Genomic DNA, 17498 nt, shown 5'->3' with positions numbered 1-17498 from the left:
GGTTGTGTTTCTCTGAGCCATTTCAATCAATGACTGGATACCAAGTCTGTTATTATAAGATGTGATTTTGGACCACAGGTTTGTGGCGTAAAAATAAAATACCAAAGCTGCAGTGTAAACCAGATGGTGGTAAAATATCTAGTCTAATTTACATACTGTAAAACCAGATGTGGTTTATCCTAGAACTTGGCAAAATGTCACTGTTGATTTCAGTAATGCCAGAGTTTGGTCTGCAACATGTAACCTGGAAATACTGGTTTACCGTACTGTTTTCATTGGGTAACTGTTAAAATATATGTACACTGATACTGTGATTAATGGGGAAAACAGTTTAGACTCTTGTAATTCTATGGAGGGACTACCATAGGATGCCTCTGCTTCATCATGTTATCTAGGCAATGAAGGTAGTAGACTGTAGTAGCAGGTACTAATACTGAGTGGTGCTAGAGCAAAATTTTAACTGGTATTAATCTGATATTCTCTTTGTTTAGGGACATACAGAAGAAAAAAAGAGGGGAGGGGAGGAGAACTGAAAGAACATGGAATGCTTTCAAGTTTAATATTAAAGCTGTAATAGTACATTTTCAGCTTTGTGAAGTTTAGTTAGAGTGTTTCTGAAACATTGTGGTTTTAGTTAAAAGTAATTACTGTTTGTCATGCAAAAAAATTAGAGGTAAATTTAGTTCTTACTTTTCTCAGTATAAACTCAGAGATTATGTGAACAGTTTGAGAGATCTTGCCTTGGATTTGTCACAGTGACAGAGGAAATTCAACTTTTTGCATTACAGTATTAGCTTGGAGTTGAAGAGTTAGAATTGCATGTAGTATCGAAGTGGGGATTTCTTTCTTAAAGTATTTATTATCTTCAATAGGGGAGGAAATGTGGTGCTCCTGCGCTTTCTGCTTGGTTTAAAAACTGCAACAGAAGATGAAATGGTTGCTGATCTCGTGGTGAATATTCTAAAAGTATGTCCAGACCTATTGAATAGGTACTTTAAGGAGACCCAGTATTCCTTTGTTCCTAGAGTAAAGTCAGCTTGGATGGACAATATGAAGTTACTCAAAAAGGTAAGAGTATGAATGATACATACCACTTCTACATAGAAATACGCAATTCCAATACTCTTTCTTTTCCTCCAAAAACCGGAATAGTGTTGGCTAAGCAATACTGCAGAATTACCCAAAATCATAATAGGAAAGATGGTAAAAAAAAAAAAAGTTAACCAGCAAAGGACCTTTGATTGGGAAGCCTGCCTTTGCAGTTCTTACAGACAGATATTATAATGCATTACAAGTGCTGCCATTGCTGTGTAAAAATTGTTATAGTTTGGGTACTGTTGCCGTTCAGGACCCAGTCAGCCTGTGGTGTGGCCATGTTAGGTATAAACTGACAGAATTGTTTTTAGCTTAGACCAGGTCCTCCTAGTGAAGAGTTTCATTGAAATGAATCAGCAAATAAGTCGAAGATCAGGGAGTGGAGTTTTTTATTTTCGTGTTAGAAACAGCTGTTCTGCTTTGGAAGAAACTCAGGTTTGAAGATATATTGTGTTCACAGCTGTAAGTGAACAGTATTTTAAGAGAGCTTATTGAAATCACTAAAAAGGAAGACAGGCACAGAATTTCATAAATAATGATTTTAAAATAAACCAGCAGTGAGGAAGTTAGGTGATGGAGTTTTAAGTGAGTTAAAAGGGAAGGACTTAATGGCTCTGAAATAACACCATCAATTACTGTGGACATGTCAGGAACGAAGCAGCAGGATGCTGTTAAATGTCAAAGTTAGTAAATGGAGGGGGGGGAAATGGCATCCTGTTTTCTGTGGGTGCTAAGGAAAATGAGCTGTGGCTCAGAGCCACAGTTGCTTTAAAAAGTGTAGACAGAGAGAGCTGGAAGGTCATTTGCTAAAGAGCCACGTTTAGAGCAGGAGGCTGTATAAACATTTAACTAAACCAGGAAGGAAGAGGTGGGCATAAGAAATAGCGGGAAACCTCATGTTGCTGGTACAGTTTTAGAGATGTGGCAACATAGAAGCCCAGCTAGAAAAAACTTCTGTCCTTTCTGAGTCTTCCTCTGCCTCTTTGCTTTAGCTTGAAGTGAGCAAATGTGACCTGTAATCTGTTGAAAAGTGTTGGCTTTTAGGAGGGGTGCAGGTTGGATGCAGATGTTTCATTTCATGGAACAGCCTGGGGAGATGCTCTTTAGCATTCTTGTGTAAAAGTTGATATTTATTGCTGTCATTGTGTTTGAAAAGTCAAAGCTCTTTTGTAAATCATTCCTCAGAAGAAGCTGTTATCTCTGTGACTATGTTAATTTTGATTAATCTGTTTTTATTTCAGATCTATGAGGTTCAACCAGACATTTCCAACTCTTTTAAGACTTCAGAGTTTATTCCTCTTCCCAGGCTGCTTTCTATGGTGATGGTAACGACAGTCCCTGCAGTGTGCAATAAAATAATGTTCACCCAAGGACTAAATGTAAGAGCAGTTTATATTTCAGTCAATTTTTATGTCCTAATTAATACTGTTTGACTTAAGCGTGGGATCATCCAAGAAGTGTAAGTTGGTTATAAGTTTTTATATGGTCAATTGCAGCATAAAGCTGGCATGGGGAAGCCCTGGAACATGAACTAAAACCCATTGGTACTGCTTCCAGCAGGTATTCTCGAGCACCAATGCTGCCAATGCTCCTTAGCAGTTTGGGCTGGGAATCTGAAAACCTACAGATTCTCTCCTAAGCTTAGAAAGTAATTAATTCATTAGCAAATGTTAACATACATTCAGAGTACAGAGAATGTTCAAAGCAGTAAGAAGAGTTACTGAAATATCATGAATTTAATTTCCCTCTTTCAGTTGCCCAGCAAAGTAGTGAAGCACAGCATACTGTCACTTGTGTCAATGATTCTGAAAAGAGCCTTGAAGAATATTGAGTACTGCTTGAATGAAGAAACTTGGCAAAAGTCAGAAGTCTACTCACTGTCAACGATGCAGGAATTTGTACAGCTATACAGAGAAGCCATCAGCAAGGTACAAAGTAAAAAGGCAGTTAAGGTCTCACATGAGTCATTACGTGGCAAGTACCTACTCCTCTGCAGTTTCTCCCTAAGTGGTTGTGGCCTGGGAGCAAGGAGATACTGTCCTTTGGCAGGGGGAAGCTGTGGTTTAAGAGGTGTTACTAACTGGTGTGGTAATAGACTAGTTTTCTAACAAATCTGGCTGATGGAAAATGTGAATAAAACTTTGTTGTCAGACAAATTCGTAACATTGGCAGCTATTGTGCTGCAAATGAGTTTCAAGAGCAGGGTGAGAAGCAAATTTCCCTGGTTCAAGTAAATTGAAGTCAGCAGAGTTCATTCAGTTAGAAGTTACTAGACGAGGTATCCTTAGAGTTGATAATATGCCATTAAGATGAAAAAACCAAAACTACACTTTTTACAGGAATCTTTTTCAGTAAAATGTTCTTTCATGTATTTATGTTATGCAGAATTGAAGGTAAGCTACTTGATTTCAGATCTTCTTCAGAGTCAATAGAAGATCAGTTACAAACTTTGTGAAGAGCAGCAGCTCCTCATGTTGGCTGGTTGTAAATATTTGCATTGGAGTGGCTTTGTCTCACACAGGAGAGTTAATACAATTTTTCTCTTTTTTCTTCTAGCTTTTACCAGACATGAACAATATAGTAGCTGTTTGGCAGTCCCTTCTGAAGCAAGGGAAAGAACATCCTGATGGGCAAGAGGAGAAAAGGGAAACTGCTATTTCCACTGTGGAAGAAATGACTGAGACAGCAGAAGCTGCAGAACAACATGGTAGGCAAAGCAGGTGAAGTCATCACATCTTACATGTGGGTAAATGGGTGTTGTAAAATCCTCTCCCTGTGTAAGGCAGTTTAAGAGTTTGCAACCAGCAGAGTCCAGATACCAGCCATGCATTTACTACTCAGCTTTGCTTTGTTCACTTCTTCAGGCAGTTTAATTCTGACTGTTGTCAGAATTGCCTAAAACACAGTTTGACATAAAGGCTGGCATTGCTACTGGGAGGTTAAGCAGTGTGACTTTCAGCTGTTGCAGCATCACAGAATATTTGAGTTTGGGAGGTACCTCTGGTGACGACCTGGTCCAACCCCCCTGGTCAAACAGGGCCACCTAAACAGCTTGCCCAGAACCTTGTCCAGTTGGGTTTTGAAGATCTCCATGGAGGGAAACTCCACAACCTCTCTGGGCAACCTGTGCCAGTGCTCCATCACCTTCAGAAAAAAAAAAAAGTGTTTCCTGAGGTTCAGATGGAGCCTGCTGTGTTTCAGTTTGTGCCTTGTGCCTCTTGTCCTGGCACTGAGCACCACAGAAAAGAGCCTGACTCCATCTGTTTTTCACCCTGCCCTCATTTATTTATAGACATTGATGAGAACACCCCTGAGCCTTTTCACTGGGCTAAACACTCCCAGCGCTCTCAGCGTGTTCTCATGAGAGAGATGTCCCAGTCCCCCAGTCACCTTTGTGACCCTTCTCTGGACTGTCTCCAGTAGCTCCATATCTCTCTTGCACTGGGGAGCCCAGAACTGGACACAGCATTCTAACTGTGGCCTCACCAGTGCTGAATAGACAGGAAGGATCTCCTTCCGTAACCTGCTGGCGGCACTTTGCATAATGCAGCCCAGGACACCATCTGCCTTCTTTGCAGCAAGGGCACATTGCTGGCTCGTGTTCAGCTTGGTGTCCATCAGCATCCCCAGATCCTTTTCTGCAAAGTTCTTTCCAGCTAGGTTGCCCCCAGGATGTACTGGTGCCTGGGGTTGTTCCTCCCCAGATGCAGGACTTTGTACTGCCCTGTGTTGAACTGAACCCTTCTGTCCTTGATCCTCCTGTGCTAGTACAAGTATTTTGCTGTGACAAAATAACACAGGCAGGGGGAACTGAAAAATAGGTTTGGGTGATTTTAGTCTGGCATGTTATTTTACCATGAGATCATTTTTTGTGAAGCAGCTAGTTACTCTGGCTATACAAATGCTTGTGTTGCTGTAAGCACAGGAGTGGAAACGTGCAAATTCTGGAAGAGGGACAGAGGGTTGTTGTCAAAGGGTTCAGTTTTATTCTCACAAAAACAATGTCTTTACTGAAGGACTTGCTTTCATCGTCCCATTGCAGGGAACTGGAATTTTTAGTACTCTTCTGTAGCTTGGCTAGCAGCCTGCAATGGTTTGCTTATAGACTGAAGATAAATCTACAGACAGCTTCATGCCCTTGACAGGGCATGTTCCACACTGAGACTTTCTGGAGCAGAGAGTTCTTCAGAGAATGTCCTTCTGTGTGTGACTTCAGGCAGCGGATTAGTTCTCAGTGCTGACCCTCCAAGGCTATTTACTGGTAGAGTGCCTGCTAAAACCAATGGAGCAACTATTTTTTTTAAAGAACTGTAGCTTTAGTTTCTCTTCATGCTAGAACGATAATATTTTATTAGTTACTCTTAGTTCACCTTTTGCAGCTTTATTTGCACTGTGGCAACCAGAAAATTCTCTTTTAATGGAAGTTGAGACTCGGGCAAACAGTGACAACATTTGTGTATGGCATCCCTCCAGTTCTTCATGGCTCCCTGAGGGAGAGCTAGTTAGCAGGAAAAAGATAAGTGTTAAAAAAAAAAGTTCTGGCTGCCTTTCATTTGTTTTGCTTCCTCTCATTAGTAACTGGATGACAAGTAGCTTTTATGCATCCTTATGTTATAAACCGAAAGAATATTTAGCTGCTGAAATGGCTTCTCGTAAGTAGATGGCTGCCTTAGCTGGGGTTGGCATTTCTCTCCTACAGATACATGTTGTCATCCTCTTGTCAAGAGGACATCTTGGAAAAAGAAATAAGGGAAAAAAAGAAACCTTTAACTGAACTAATAAATTAGTGTGTTGGCTTATGCCCTTCCCCAGTCAAACCTACCTGGCGTTTGGTTAAAATAGTATCCCCAAAAAATAGCAGCCTTACTATCATTTCTTCCTTCACTTTTTTCTGTGTTTAAGCCTTAAACTGAACAGCAGTGGGATTGGTTGGATTCTTCTAGAGGTTGTTAAAATGTTGAGGTTATCTTTATCTCTGTGAGCACTTCAGAATCAAATTAAAAATGGCAGTTGTCACTTTAAACACTGAATTAGTTGACAGAATATTTGTAAAATTAAAACAGGCATACTGGAAAAAGGGAATTGGGGATTCCATTATGTGTTTTTTTTTCCTGTTGTTATTGAGGAAGGTGACTGATCAGTTCATAGGCAGCTCTACTGAAAATATTATTAGTGATTCTCATGATTGGTAATGTAGGTGCTACACTGTTTTTTGTTGATGTGAAGGAAAGAGAAACTAATTATGCTAACACTTGATTTAGGTTCAGATGATGCTGAGACACTGTTTCTGAAAGCTGCATTGCTTCAGGTCATATGCCTTTATCAGAAGGTTGTGCCCCACTTGGTAGCACGGAGCAACTTTGATTTTAGCAAGCTCTTAAAAGGTATGTGATGTGTATTTCTTTTACCTTTATTGCTTTCACTGGCTATTTGCAAAGTAAGTTATTTCCTCACTCTTCTTAACCACAATGATACAGATTTAGAGTTAAAAGAGTAGTTCATATAAAGTTTGGGGTGAAGGAGAATCATGTACCAATTCGCCAGTCTCCTCTGGAAAATCTTAGCATTCAAATATATATATTTTTTTCCATATGCTGTGTTGTTAATTGTTTTGCTTTTATTATAAGTATGCAGTGTATGGGGAGAAGAGCAGTATTCTGTATGGCATTACCTGCTGTGAAAAACCCATATGAGGAAGCATATTAGCAATATTGTTGTGTTTTTGTCTCTGGTGTGGTGTTCACTGGGGGTATGCCTCTTCACACAGCAGGAATCAACAGATGTTCTGTACCTGCTTAATGCAGCAAGGATGATGACCCACAAATCATGGGCTGTGCGTAAGATCTTCCAGTACTGCTTGTGGTACAATAAAGACAGCCATTACTCTCTCCATTTGGAGGAGAGAGTAAAATGTTATTTGGGCATTATTGCTGTCTGTGGGCCAGCAGAGCTCATAGGCCACCAAATTGGAACAATTGTCCAAGTCCTAGGCAGGTCTGGGATTTATAAGAATGAGAGTTATGTAAAAGCCATACTTAAAGTCTGTCAGCGGAGAAAGGGGATTTAAACAAACAACAACCCCCGCCTCCTTCCCCCAAATCAGCTGTCTTATCACATAAATCCAAATTGCACATCCTGTTTGTCCCATTATTTCTTATACTGGTCTGCTTTTTTTCAAAATGGACAAAAGGCAGAACACCTTTTCATGAGGCAGAAATCTCTTTGATGGTATGTTTTGTTACGTAATAAAATAATTAAGTTGGAAAATAAAGTGTCATTCTCAGAAGGGAGCTTGGGTATTTGTTTTGATGAAAGAGGATAAGGTAGACAATGATGTGGGGTAAATTAATCATGAAACTTCCCTCCTTTGGATTCCAGCTTGAGAGTTGTGTTGTTCCTTCCCCTTGCCCTGAATGAAACATACTCTCCAAAGGCAGCATGTTCTTCTGCCTTCTATCAGCACGTGCTTTAAACAGCTGGTACTATTTTATTTGGTCTTGCTGTTGATTAGGCTTTTGATGTGATGCTGTCTTTTTAAAGTTTACTGTTCTCTCTGTAATGTGGACCACAAAGGTACCATACAGACTGTGAAGAGTACACTGCCGTCAAAGCTTTATACAGCTGATCTCAGACTGCAGTCGAAGTGTGGGGAAGTCAATTTTTAGGGCTTACTGTGAGGGTCTCTGCACAACTTTATGGCCTGTAGGGTGAATGGTTATGATGTTGAGGGTACCTGAGACTGATGGAAGAGATTTTGTATTCCCATGCCTCAGCAATAGCTTGTGCCGGGGGCAGGTGTGAGACTCTCCCTGCTGGGTTCCAGCCTTAGATCGGCCAACCGTAATAGGTTTGTCTGTGTGTGTGTAGGTCTCATGGTCTGGAAGCTTACGAATTGCCAATTTATCTCAGAGTGGTGTTTTGAAACCCTAAATGATTACTAGCCTTCCTGATGATCTCAGTAAGATATTCCAAAGTAACGTTGATTATTTATTGCTTTCAAACCTCAGGTATCGTCACTGAACAGGGCCTCCGGGAGGAGGTCCCCCCTGTTCTGCAGTACCATATACTGAAAGTGGCACTGGAACTCCCTGCAAATAAATTTGCCTGGTTCCGAGTACAGGTAAGACTTCAAGGCAGATTTATGCTTCTTTAGCCCACAGTCCTCAAATCCAGAACTGCCTGCTTCTAAACTAGTCCCAGTCTAGTTCTTTTAGAGGGTAACCCTTTTGTATCACTGGTAGGAATTACAGACTTAACATTAGTAAAGAATTCTTTCTGAGCTGAAAAGTTTTTAAGCAAGGACAGAAATTTTTGTCCATCTGAAGAGGGCTGACAAGGTTCCTTCAGCTCTTGTTGTCCTTGGAGAACTGCAAGAGTAAGAATTTTCTGTTTTCTACTTGTCTAGAAAGCCTTAGATTTCAGATCAAGGAGACGAACCGGTGAGGTTCATTCATCTTCCACCCATTCCCGGTGAAGATTCTGATGATAATGAGGCTGTCCCTCTTTTCTGTAATTACTGGAAAATTTCAGGGTCCGTGCTCTCTTCTTTACTGCAGGCTTGTAAAATTAGGGAGCTGTAGACAGTCTTCTTTAGATGTCTGGAGAAAGAGTGGGCCCAGCTTTGAGGGGAAGCAGAGGGACCCATGGGTGTTTTGACTGTGATTCTGTGTTACAGATTTTATGTCATTATGCAGTCGGTCGTAAAGGAGAAGTGAGGAGAGTGAAAAACAAACAAAGGAAAATCCAAGAAATGGGCAAAGAAGCTAATGTATTTTCTTCTGTGTACTAGAAGGGCAAAGCTAGAGGTTTTAACAGAAAAGATAAAAGCCAAATCTGGCAATGTTACAGAGGGTTACAAAATAGTTAGACATCAAATAGAAGTCAGTGAGAAAAGCAGGGGAAACGGCTGGAGGATCGTCATTTGATATTCAGATAGTGTTCAGCATCCCTGTGACTTGTACTGTTTTCCTTTCTTTAAGGATCAAATTCAATCTCTTAAATGATTACAGTACTGTCTTATTCAGACAGTACTTGTAGGAAATCTGAATTCCTGGGGATAACAGAAATATAAGTAGAATGGATGGTTGTGGAGGAAGGTGGCTTTACCTGGGACTCTTGTATTAGCTGGTGTTTCCGCTACTCCTCTCTTCTCCCATTTTCCAAAAAAGCATATTATACTTATCTTCCTGGTTCACAGAATGCAATCATCCCATTAAGTGCTGGCTTTGGTACTTTTGGGCATGTCTATAAAATCGTATACTTGTTACTTATCTGCTTTAGTGCAAAATAATCCTGTACAGTGCTGCTGTACCAAAAGAATTTTATTATATTTGTCTTTTAGGATGTCTCTGAGACAGAAAAGGTAGCTGGTGAAAAGTCAGTATTTTATTTACTGATGAAAATGTTTGTTACAAGTAACCACTCTCATCTGAAAATTTCAACCAAAAAGCTGATTATCAAGGTAAGTGTTTGATCTGAAATATCAGGATATTCACAGTATTCCATTGGTCTGAAATTTCAAGACTCTAAAAACTTTTTCTTAAAGTAGATACATTTACTGCACGCTTGTGTGGCCAATGGAGTCTTCTTTCCATTTACTGTCACTGTTCTTGGAAATTGTTGTACCCTATTAGCCAAGTACACTGTGAAAGCAAATGCTGTCTACTGAATTTGCTGCAACAGTTGAAGAAAAACATCTTCAGTGTTTGTCCATCCCTTAGGCTGAATTAAATGTTATGATGTAATAAACTGATGTAGTTTGTGCCTGCAATGGCCTAGACATTTGATCAAGCAAAGATTAGTTTTGATCTTTTTTTTTCTTTTTTTTATCTTGATGTATTTAATCTGCACTTTTTCACTCTTGCCTCGCTAAAGTCTTATGCATACCATGTTCATTCTGCCCTTGTAAAGTCGTCTTTGTTAGTCTGAATCAAGCTATGATTTAAGGAATGCTTTTGTCTTAAAATGAAATAAAATCCACTTCCGTGCATTTAAGTAGGAAAGATCTGACTTTCAGAAGTGCTCATCAACTGCAAGTCTCAAGAAGACTGAGCATCTTTCAGTTATCTTAGTAGGGATAGTCCTACATTAAAAACAAACCCAACCAAACAAGCTTTCTTTCTCCCTAAGAACAAACCTAAAAAGGTGTTCTGAGCCCTGACCATAATGTCCTGTAACTATAGTTGAATACAAGTTTATGTTTCTTGCACTTAATTTCTGCATTTAGCTTCAATTACAGGCTCCAATTGTAATGTCCAGTCCACTAAACCAAAGCTAGACTGATTTAATTAGGTTTTAGTTCCCTTGGTCACTGCAGGGGATTAGAGGCAGGTTAACTTTGTCTTGCAGTAATGAAGAATATCTCAATCAAAAGCTACCCAGTGCAGTTTTTCTCGTGTATTTGGATTCTTTTGCTGAGTGGAGATGTGGGCTGCCTGACTCATTCTTGTTTCCTCTTTTACTTTCAGTCCATTTCATTTTCTCTTAGAGAAGACAGAAGCAGTGAAGTTAGGGCAGTTATGTCAGCAGAAAGGCTGCTAAGAATAGATGCTAATGAGCGTGTTTTGCTTATTTTTCAACACTGTGCTGTATAATCGGAAAGCATGTTTTTGGATTTCACATTCTGTTCCTGCCTGTTTTCATGAGAGCTGCAAGTGTATTTCTATTTTGAGACTCTGCCAAAAATAGTGAGTTATTTAAAAATGGATCTCTTTTTTTCTTTTTTTTTTCTCATTAAATGAATTATCCTGTCAGATTCTTGTAAGCAGCAGTGTTATTTTTATAGCTGCTGGGGTGTACACAGAGTAAATATTGAGCAAATGAGCTGTGATGGCTTTCTTTGTATTTTGGGTATGGGGAGAAACAAAGGCATGGATTCATCCTGCATAATTTCAGGCATTCAGCGTAGGTGCCAGAGTTTGGAAGCTGGTCAAGGTTTCATCTGTTGTTGGGAGTGAGGGACAGGCAGATACACCATTGTGTAGTTCAAATTGCCTGCCATCTGGATTGTCCTTCAGACAGCCATTCCTCCTCCTCTTCTTCCTACTCACTCCTTTCTCTCGCAGAGGGAGCATAGGTTCGCCAAGTTCCTCATTTGGGTGTCTCAGAAAAGAGCCTGAATTTAGATAGGATGAAAGTGGGCAAAATTTTCGAAGTATGTTAACACTTGTGACTTGACTCTGGTAAAACTGTCTACCTCCCCACCCAAGCCACCTACAAGTATGCCCAGACTTCTCTCTGAGCAGTGGTCACGTCCTACAGTTCATTCACTTTCTGTTTACCCATTCACCCAACTCTTTTCTGCATAAATAGCCTGATTTTGATTTAAAATAGCAATGATTTTTCTTTTGTAGTCCATTGGTAGTTTTCAGTAGCCTCTCAACAGGCTGTTTTAATGGTTCTGGCCTTTTTTTTTTTTGTCTTACTGTAACGACGCTCTGGGGTCACAAAGAAGTACAACCCACTTAAAGCAGCACAGCTGGCCCCCCTGAAATAGCAAGAGTAAGGTTTGCTGAGATGGAAGGAATGAATGCTCTGTGTTGTTAACCTTGACCTTAGTGGTGTTTGTGCTGACTGACTGCTGACAGCAGCAGGACTTTGCTGTGTTGACCCAGAAGTCCTTCTGGCTCTTAGCTTTGGTCATGCCTTTGGGGGATCTTCCTTTCCGGTGTAAGGTGGTGCCGTGGTAGGTTCCTGTGTCCTGAGTGCTTGTCGAAGCCTTGCATTCCAAATGCATAGGAAGGAAAGCTCCTAGTGAGATCATCACACGCTTGCTGTCTGTCAGGTGGACAGCTGTTGGCAGCAGACTTGAATACTGTGCGTATGGGATCCATCCCATACGCGTGGTCTGTGTGAGGACAGGAACAAGGTGGAGTTGTGCGGAATTTGTGCTGCACACAGCAAGTGAGGGGAGGACAGGCTCTGAGAAGACAGGAGCAGAAAGAAGCTGCTGTTAGCAGATCTTTCCAGTAGCAAGTAAGCCGTGTTTTACCTCTTTGGTCATTCTTAAAGACCTCCATTCTCTGCCCCATGGCTGCTAGGACTCCTTCTTGCTCACTTCCTACAGAGCCTGTGTGTGTCTGGCAGAGCTTAGCAGGTTTCATTCATCACCTGTAACCCACTCATGCCTCACCTCTCAGCTCTTGCTGGCAGAGCAGTAAGCAAAACAGTAGTGATGAAGATACTAGGCCCTGGTTGTAGTTACACTGAGGCCAGATGATAAAGTCTTGGGAGGTTTGCTTTCATTTGAAAAAATGCATTCATTTTGAGACTGTTATGGAGTTAGAGTGGCCCTAATAAGTGGGAATAAGGCCTCTTGAACTGGGGGCGTGAGAATGACAGATACTGCTTTTCATCCACCTGCTGTTCGTTTCTTTCCAAGAAGAAAACATGAATTTGCTATACAAAAGGATCTATATTTTTATTTATTTTTTTATACCCTTCTGTTTTTCTGGACAGGTTTTACATGACAGCGGAGTGTTTGAGTACACATGGAAGGAACTTTCAATTTGGCTGGAACACTTGGATAATACAAAAGAAGACAAGAAGGAAGCAGTGATTCAATTTTTGGAAAGGGTAACAACTGTTCAAGTTAGCTGGATAAACAATGCCAGGAATAGCATTAATGGAAACTAATTATTTTGTTGCTTTTGTTGAGAAACCTCTCAGAGATCAGTGAATGAATTCTGAGAAAGGCAATGCTTGTAATTCTTTACACAGAGCTGACAGCTTTGTCTTGGGTGGGAGGAGGGTGAAGTGATTTGGAGGAAAACTAAATCTAGAATGATAAGTCGTTATTACAGCATTGTTGATGTAAGAGTAGAGTGTTTGGGGTGGGGGGATAGCTTTTATCTCCTCTTTTCTTTACTCAGTAATACCTGCCAAAATTGTCAGACCTAAGAAACTTGTAGTCTTTTGCAAGAAAAGTTGATGTTTCCTGTTTACTTTGCAGGATGTTAAATGCCCAGTGCTTCCTTTTCATAAAAGTTTCCCCAGGGACTCAGTCTGTGGTAGCACTTTGGTTGCAAAATTGCAGTGGACCTTTCTTTTTCCACCAGGCACAGGTCCCACGTACAGTGGTAACCACAGGCAGATTCCTGCAGAAGCATAAGGGAATTGTCCTCCTAAAGCCTTCCTAGCTTCCAAGCGCTTTTAGCCCATAGTCTTTTTTAACAAGTCATGGTTTCTGTGCACTTAATAGCCTATGCATTTACATTTACCTCTCAACTTTTGTTAACAGATCCTGTTGAAACTTGTGACAAACCCCTATCCGTATACAGATAAAGCGGCAGACCTTGTCCAGGAGGCCAGTATGCTCCAAGTTAATATGTTTAAGCAAGACTCTGATAATGTCAGCATCCCCGTCTCTCACATTGATGGTATGTGGTGATTCCCTCAACAACAGAGTGCTCTGGGACTTTGTGCTAAATCTTCTGGCCGTAATCAAGCAAACTAAAGAGTGATAACCATGTAATTCTTGCTTAAGTATAGATTTGTGGGAATTAGGCTTCTGGCTGTATTTAGTATCAAAAGTAGAAGTCTGAATTGCAAAGTTACCTCTTTGCCCCAAAATGTAATTTCTGATGCAATTATGCTTTTTTAGCAGTATTTTAAATCTCTCTTTAGGGTCCTGCAGCAGCATTTTCTAACTAAAATGAAAGCTATTACATTTCCTCCCCTGGGACTGCTCATCTCCATTCATCCATGAAGAGAGGGTTGGGGTGCACAAGGAACTTTCTAACTAACATGGCTGGAATTTTGCTGCCCATGCTGTCAGGGAGCAGTCACAGTCCTACTGCAGGCAAAACCAAAATTCTGCAGATGTGGACACTTAGCTTACCATGTGCTAGCCATTCTGCTGTAACTGCCCATGTGCAGGTTTTTGTAGTACATAAATTTAAGATAATTGAGGTACTTTAACACTCGGTCCCAGATGGATCAGATGCCTTAAGTTGGCTCTGTTGCCTGCCACAGAATACATGGTAACACTGTTCTTCATATGTTAAATCTCTTGTTAACTCTTTGATGACCAAGATTTGGTTCTCTGTCTATACCAAGCTGAAAAGCTCTTCAAGGCCTGCCCAGGCTGTTCTTTTTATGGGGTAGTAGCTGCTCCCTTTCTGCTTTCCCATACTTGTTTCCTGTCACCATGATGATCTAATCCACATTATCTCATGCAATCATGGTAGCAGCAGCTGATGCACCTCTTCTCTTCCCTTATTTCTGTCAGCTGAATGGCAGTGTTGAATGGCAGACCCTGAATTTGAGCACTGTAAGAGCGATTTTTGTTAGACAAATGTCTCTTATCCTGTCTTTTATCCCTTTTCTGCTTTGGGTATTCAGAAGCAGCTTCGTATTCCTGAAGTGTTGGATTCTGCTTCCATTGGTACCTAGTTAGTCTGAATCCTCTGCTTATACTTTTTCTGCACACAATAGATGTCCTTGATATGGTGGATGTCCTAGTTGAGGATAGTGATGGCCTGGATGAAGAAATTGGGTTCACTTTAAATGAAGATACCATTATCCAAACATTTCCATTCAGTGCTGTTGTCCCTGCTGCATTAGAAGCCAGGAATAAACTGCTGCTTCAGGCTGAAAATGAAACAGGTACAAACTTTTCTGTTTCTCTATATCGTTCATGGGAGTGGAGAGTGGAAGTGGGATTGTTCTTAACCCAGTGAGCTCCACAAGACTTTTTATTATTACCATTGCCAGCAGGAAGAGGTACAGATCCATGGTTTTCCTTGCTCGGGAGAGGCTTATGAGAAGCTTCTGTCCTTCTCTCCTGACCCTAGATAAGCTCTCTGTTGGTTTCTGGAGTAGGAAAGAGGTGGAAATATGGGCACTTTATAAACTACCATTCAAATGTAGGGAACTCTTACTGTGGGAGAGCAAACTGTCTAGGTGAGAGCAAGAGAGCTGACCTTTCCCAAGTGAAGTGCAGGGAAGTGGAGGAAGCAAATGACCTCAGGCCAGACAAGAAACCCCTTTACAGAGGGGACTGAGGAGCAGTGCAGAGTGTCCCTGCATGGATAATCTTGGCCTTAGACAGTTGTGCTTCAGTAACAGAGTGTTTAAACACAGGGTATGTGGATCCTGACAGGAAGGTGGTTTCAATGGCTGTAGGCAGAAAGGATTTGGTGAAGTCACAGGGGGAGCTGTTGGCTTGAGAGCAGGCTTTGCTAGCATTCCTCATCGAGTCCAATGCACCTGAAGTGGAACTTTGACAGTTCTGAAATAAAAATCCTCCAAATTTAACCAGTGTGCGTTAAGCTGAGTGTATTCACTTCAGTACAAATCAGTTCTGCTCTTATGTAGTGCTGGGCTGGAGTCATTACTCATCAAAATGCAGGCAAGTTTAGCACAACGCAGTAAGGGCAAAGTTGGAAGGAAACAGGCCAATCTGAGCATGTATTTTGAAGTAGGGTGATAATTTACTTTGCCAAGGACTACTACTGTATGGAGGATTTTTTCAGATACCTCAGGGAGGTTGGAACACTTGTCTGGCTTGTCAAAAACACCTCTTAATCCTATTCGGTACTTTTTAAAATAATGCTTTAAGGCTTGTTGCCCAAGTGGTAAGGAAAGAGGGTTGCCCTAGCATGTGTTTACACAGATTACTTCAGAGGTGTTATTTTTTTTTGTTTTGCCTTTCCAGGAGCACACATCGTAGACTATCTTGTTGCTGTTTTCACTGACCTTCTGCACTCTCAGAGAGATGCCCTCGCCCTCTGCTTGATGTTCCAGCTGTATGATAAAGATCTGCAGTCCCTGAAAGTTTCTAAATATCCTCAGCTCTACCGATTTAACCAGTACTATAATCTCTGGATACCCCAGCAAGCTCAGGAACCTGTGGTATGGAATACCTGCAGTTACCTGAATACTTGAGCCAGTGTTACAAAAAAGCCCACAGTGTATAAAGGTTACCTTTTCTTCAGAAAGTGCATTTACATTCAGCTAATCCTGTCTTTTTGATCCCATTAGGGGACACAAATGCACTTAAGGGTATTTCTCTAACAACAGGAGAGGTCTTTGCTGTGGTTGGGAAGTGAAGCCAGAGCACAAGGGTCCTACCCTGGATTGTCAGTCCAGGGTACAAAACAGGTAGCTAAAGAAACTTTAGGTAATATTCACCTTTAATTTTCTCTTATGTTTTTTTTTTTTTTCCATTTTAAACAGTTTAAAAAATGCAAAGAGGCATGCAAGGAACCTGCTCTGGCCCCAGATTCTGTGTTTGCAACCGTGCTAAAGAAGGCCTATGTAAGAGGAAGCAGTACCTTACTGGAAGATGAGATCCAGACAAAATTGAGAGACTTGGCTTCTCAGCTCCCATCTGAACAGCTTTTGTTAGGAGTAAAGCATGTGTTGCTGTACCTGAAATCCACAGTGGAGGACTTTGGCAATGTAAGAGTGATGTTGTGATGGCATTGCGGGTTTGTTTGGTTTATTTTAATGCAGCAAGTACAAGTGACTTGAGCAGTTCTGCAGCTCTTTCACTTACTCAGCTCTCACTGAGGCTGTAGAGCATCAGACAAACCTGTACCTAATTTGTTTAAAAATATCTAACCTTTTAATTGTTGAGGACCCTTTGATTTCTTTTGCATGGGTTACTTTGGTGATTTGCATGTAGTGCAAATAAACTTAGGATTTCAAGCTGGCTCTTGGGTCTCCATAAGAAGCCTTTCTGGAGATTAAATTCATTGGCCTGTACTATATTGGAAGTCACACTATAGATGAAAATCTGTATTTGTTTGATACCCTGAGAATTTTCTTAGAATCAAGTTTTTACAGTGGGGAATTCCGTCCCCCAGGAAGGTTGTCATCTGGGAAGTTCTTAATTCTGTTACTTGTTAGATAGTTATCTTTGTCTCCATCTTCCTCTTCTCTCAAGTTCTAAGATGTCTGTGTTTTCACAGCTTAGTAAAACTTCTGGTCCCTGCCGTGTTGACTTCTTTTTGGACCTGCTGAGCAGCCTGTTGTGCCGGGGAAATCAGATAGAGCTGGGTAATCGGCAGAAACAAAAAGAGCATCAGAATGCATCAGATCTCTTTATGGATGAGGAAGCTCTGATTACAGAGGAGTCTTCAAATGACAAGGTACAGAACCCATTGATATATGGGCCAGAAGCTTACCTGATAGTAAACTTTGATTTGATTTATTCTCTAGGGAAATATCTGTAAGTTTTGCTTAGCTGTTTATTAAAGCAAATCATCTGAGATTTGAATGATTTTTTACCACAGATTTTGTTGATACATTGTCACCAATCACCAAAGCATAAAATTGGCTAATTGTGACAGAGAACGGGGAAACTAGTCCGGATCAGGCTTTGTGAGCGTTGTGACTTGATAAGTCATGAGGATTTCTGGGACTTCAGCTAGGATTAAAGTGTGTCTGTTACACGATCT

At 40.9% G+C, this 17498-nt stretch overlaps 1 protein-coding gene across 2 annotated transcripts in view; it reads left to right on the top strand.

The window, feature by feature from the left end:
* Positions 1 to 17498, top strand: part of URB1 (URB1 ribosome biogenesis homolog) — a 49417-nt gene that overhangs the window by 9667 nt on the left and 22252 nt on the right. For both annotated transcript variants that reach the window (XM_083841691.1, XM_083841692.1), the window contains exons 9-21: positions 873 to 1068; positions 2337 to 2474; positions 2850 to 3023; positions 3652 to 3802; positions 6357 to 6479; positions 8103 to 8215; positions 9437 to 9556; positions 12553 to 12669; positions 13334 to 13472; positions 14530 to 14700; positions 15752 to 15948; positions 16273 to 16497; positions 17010 to 17189. In XM_083841691.1, coding sequence (XP_083697817.1) covers positions 873 to 1068; positions 2337 to 2474; positions 2850 to 3023; positions 3652 to 3802; positions 6357 to 6479; positions 8103 to 8215; positions 9437 to 9556; positions 12553 to 12669; positions 13334 to 13472; positions 14530 to 14700; positions 15752 to 15948; positions 16273 to 16497; positions 17010 to 17189 — 2044 coding nt within the window. The remainder of the gene's footprint in view (positions 1 to 872; positions 1069 to 2336; positions 2475 to 2849; positions 3024 to 3651; positions 3803 to 6356; positions 6480 to 8102; positions 8216 to 9436; positions 9557 to 12552; positions 12670 to 13333; positions 13473 to 14529; positions 14701 to 15751; positions 15949 to 16272; positions 16498 to 17009; positions 17190 to 17498) is intronic.

This window comes from Anser anser, assembly GCF_964211835.1.
Source record: "Anser anser genome assembly, chromosome: 1".
NCBI classification, from domain to species: Eukaryota; Metazoa; Chordata; class Aves; order Anseriformes; family Anatidae; genus Anser; species Anser anser.
Note: the sequence above shows the minus strand (reverse complement) of the source record. Positions and strands in the feature narration are given on the sequence as shown.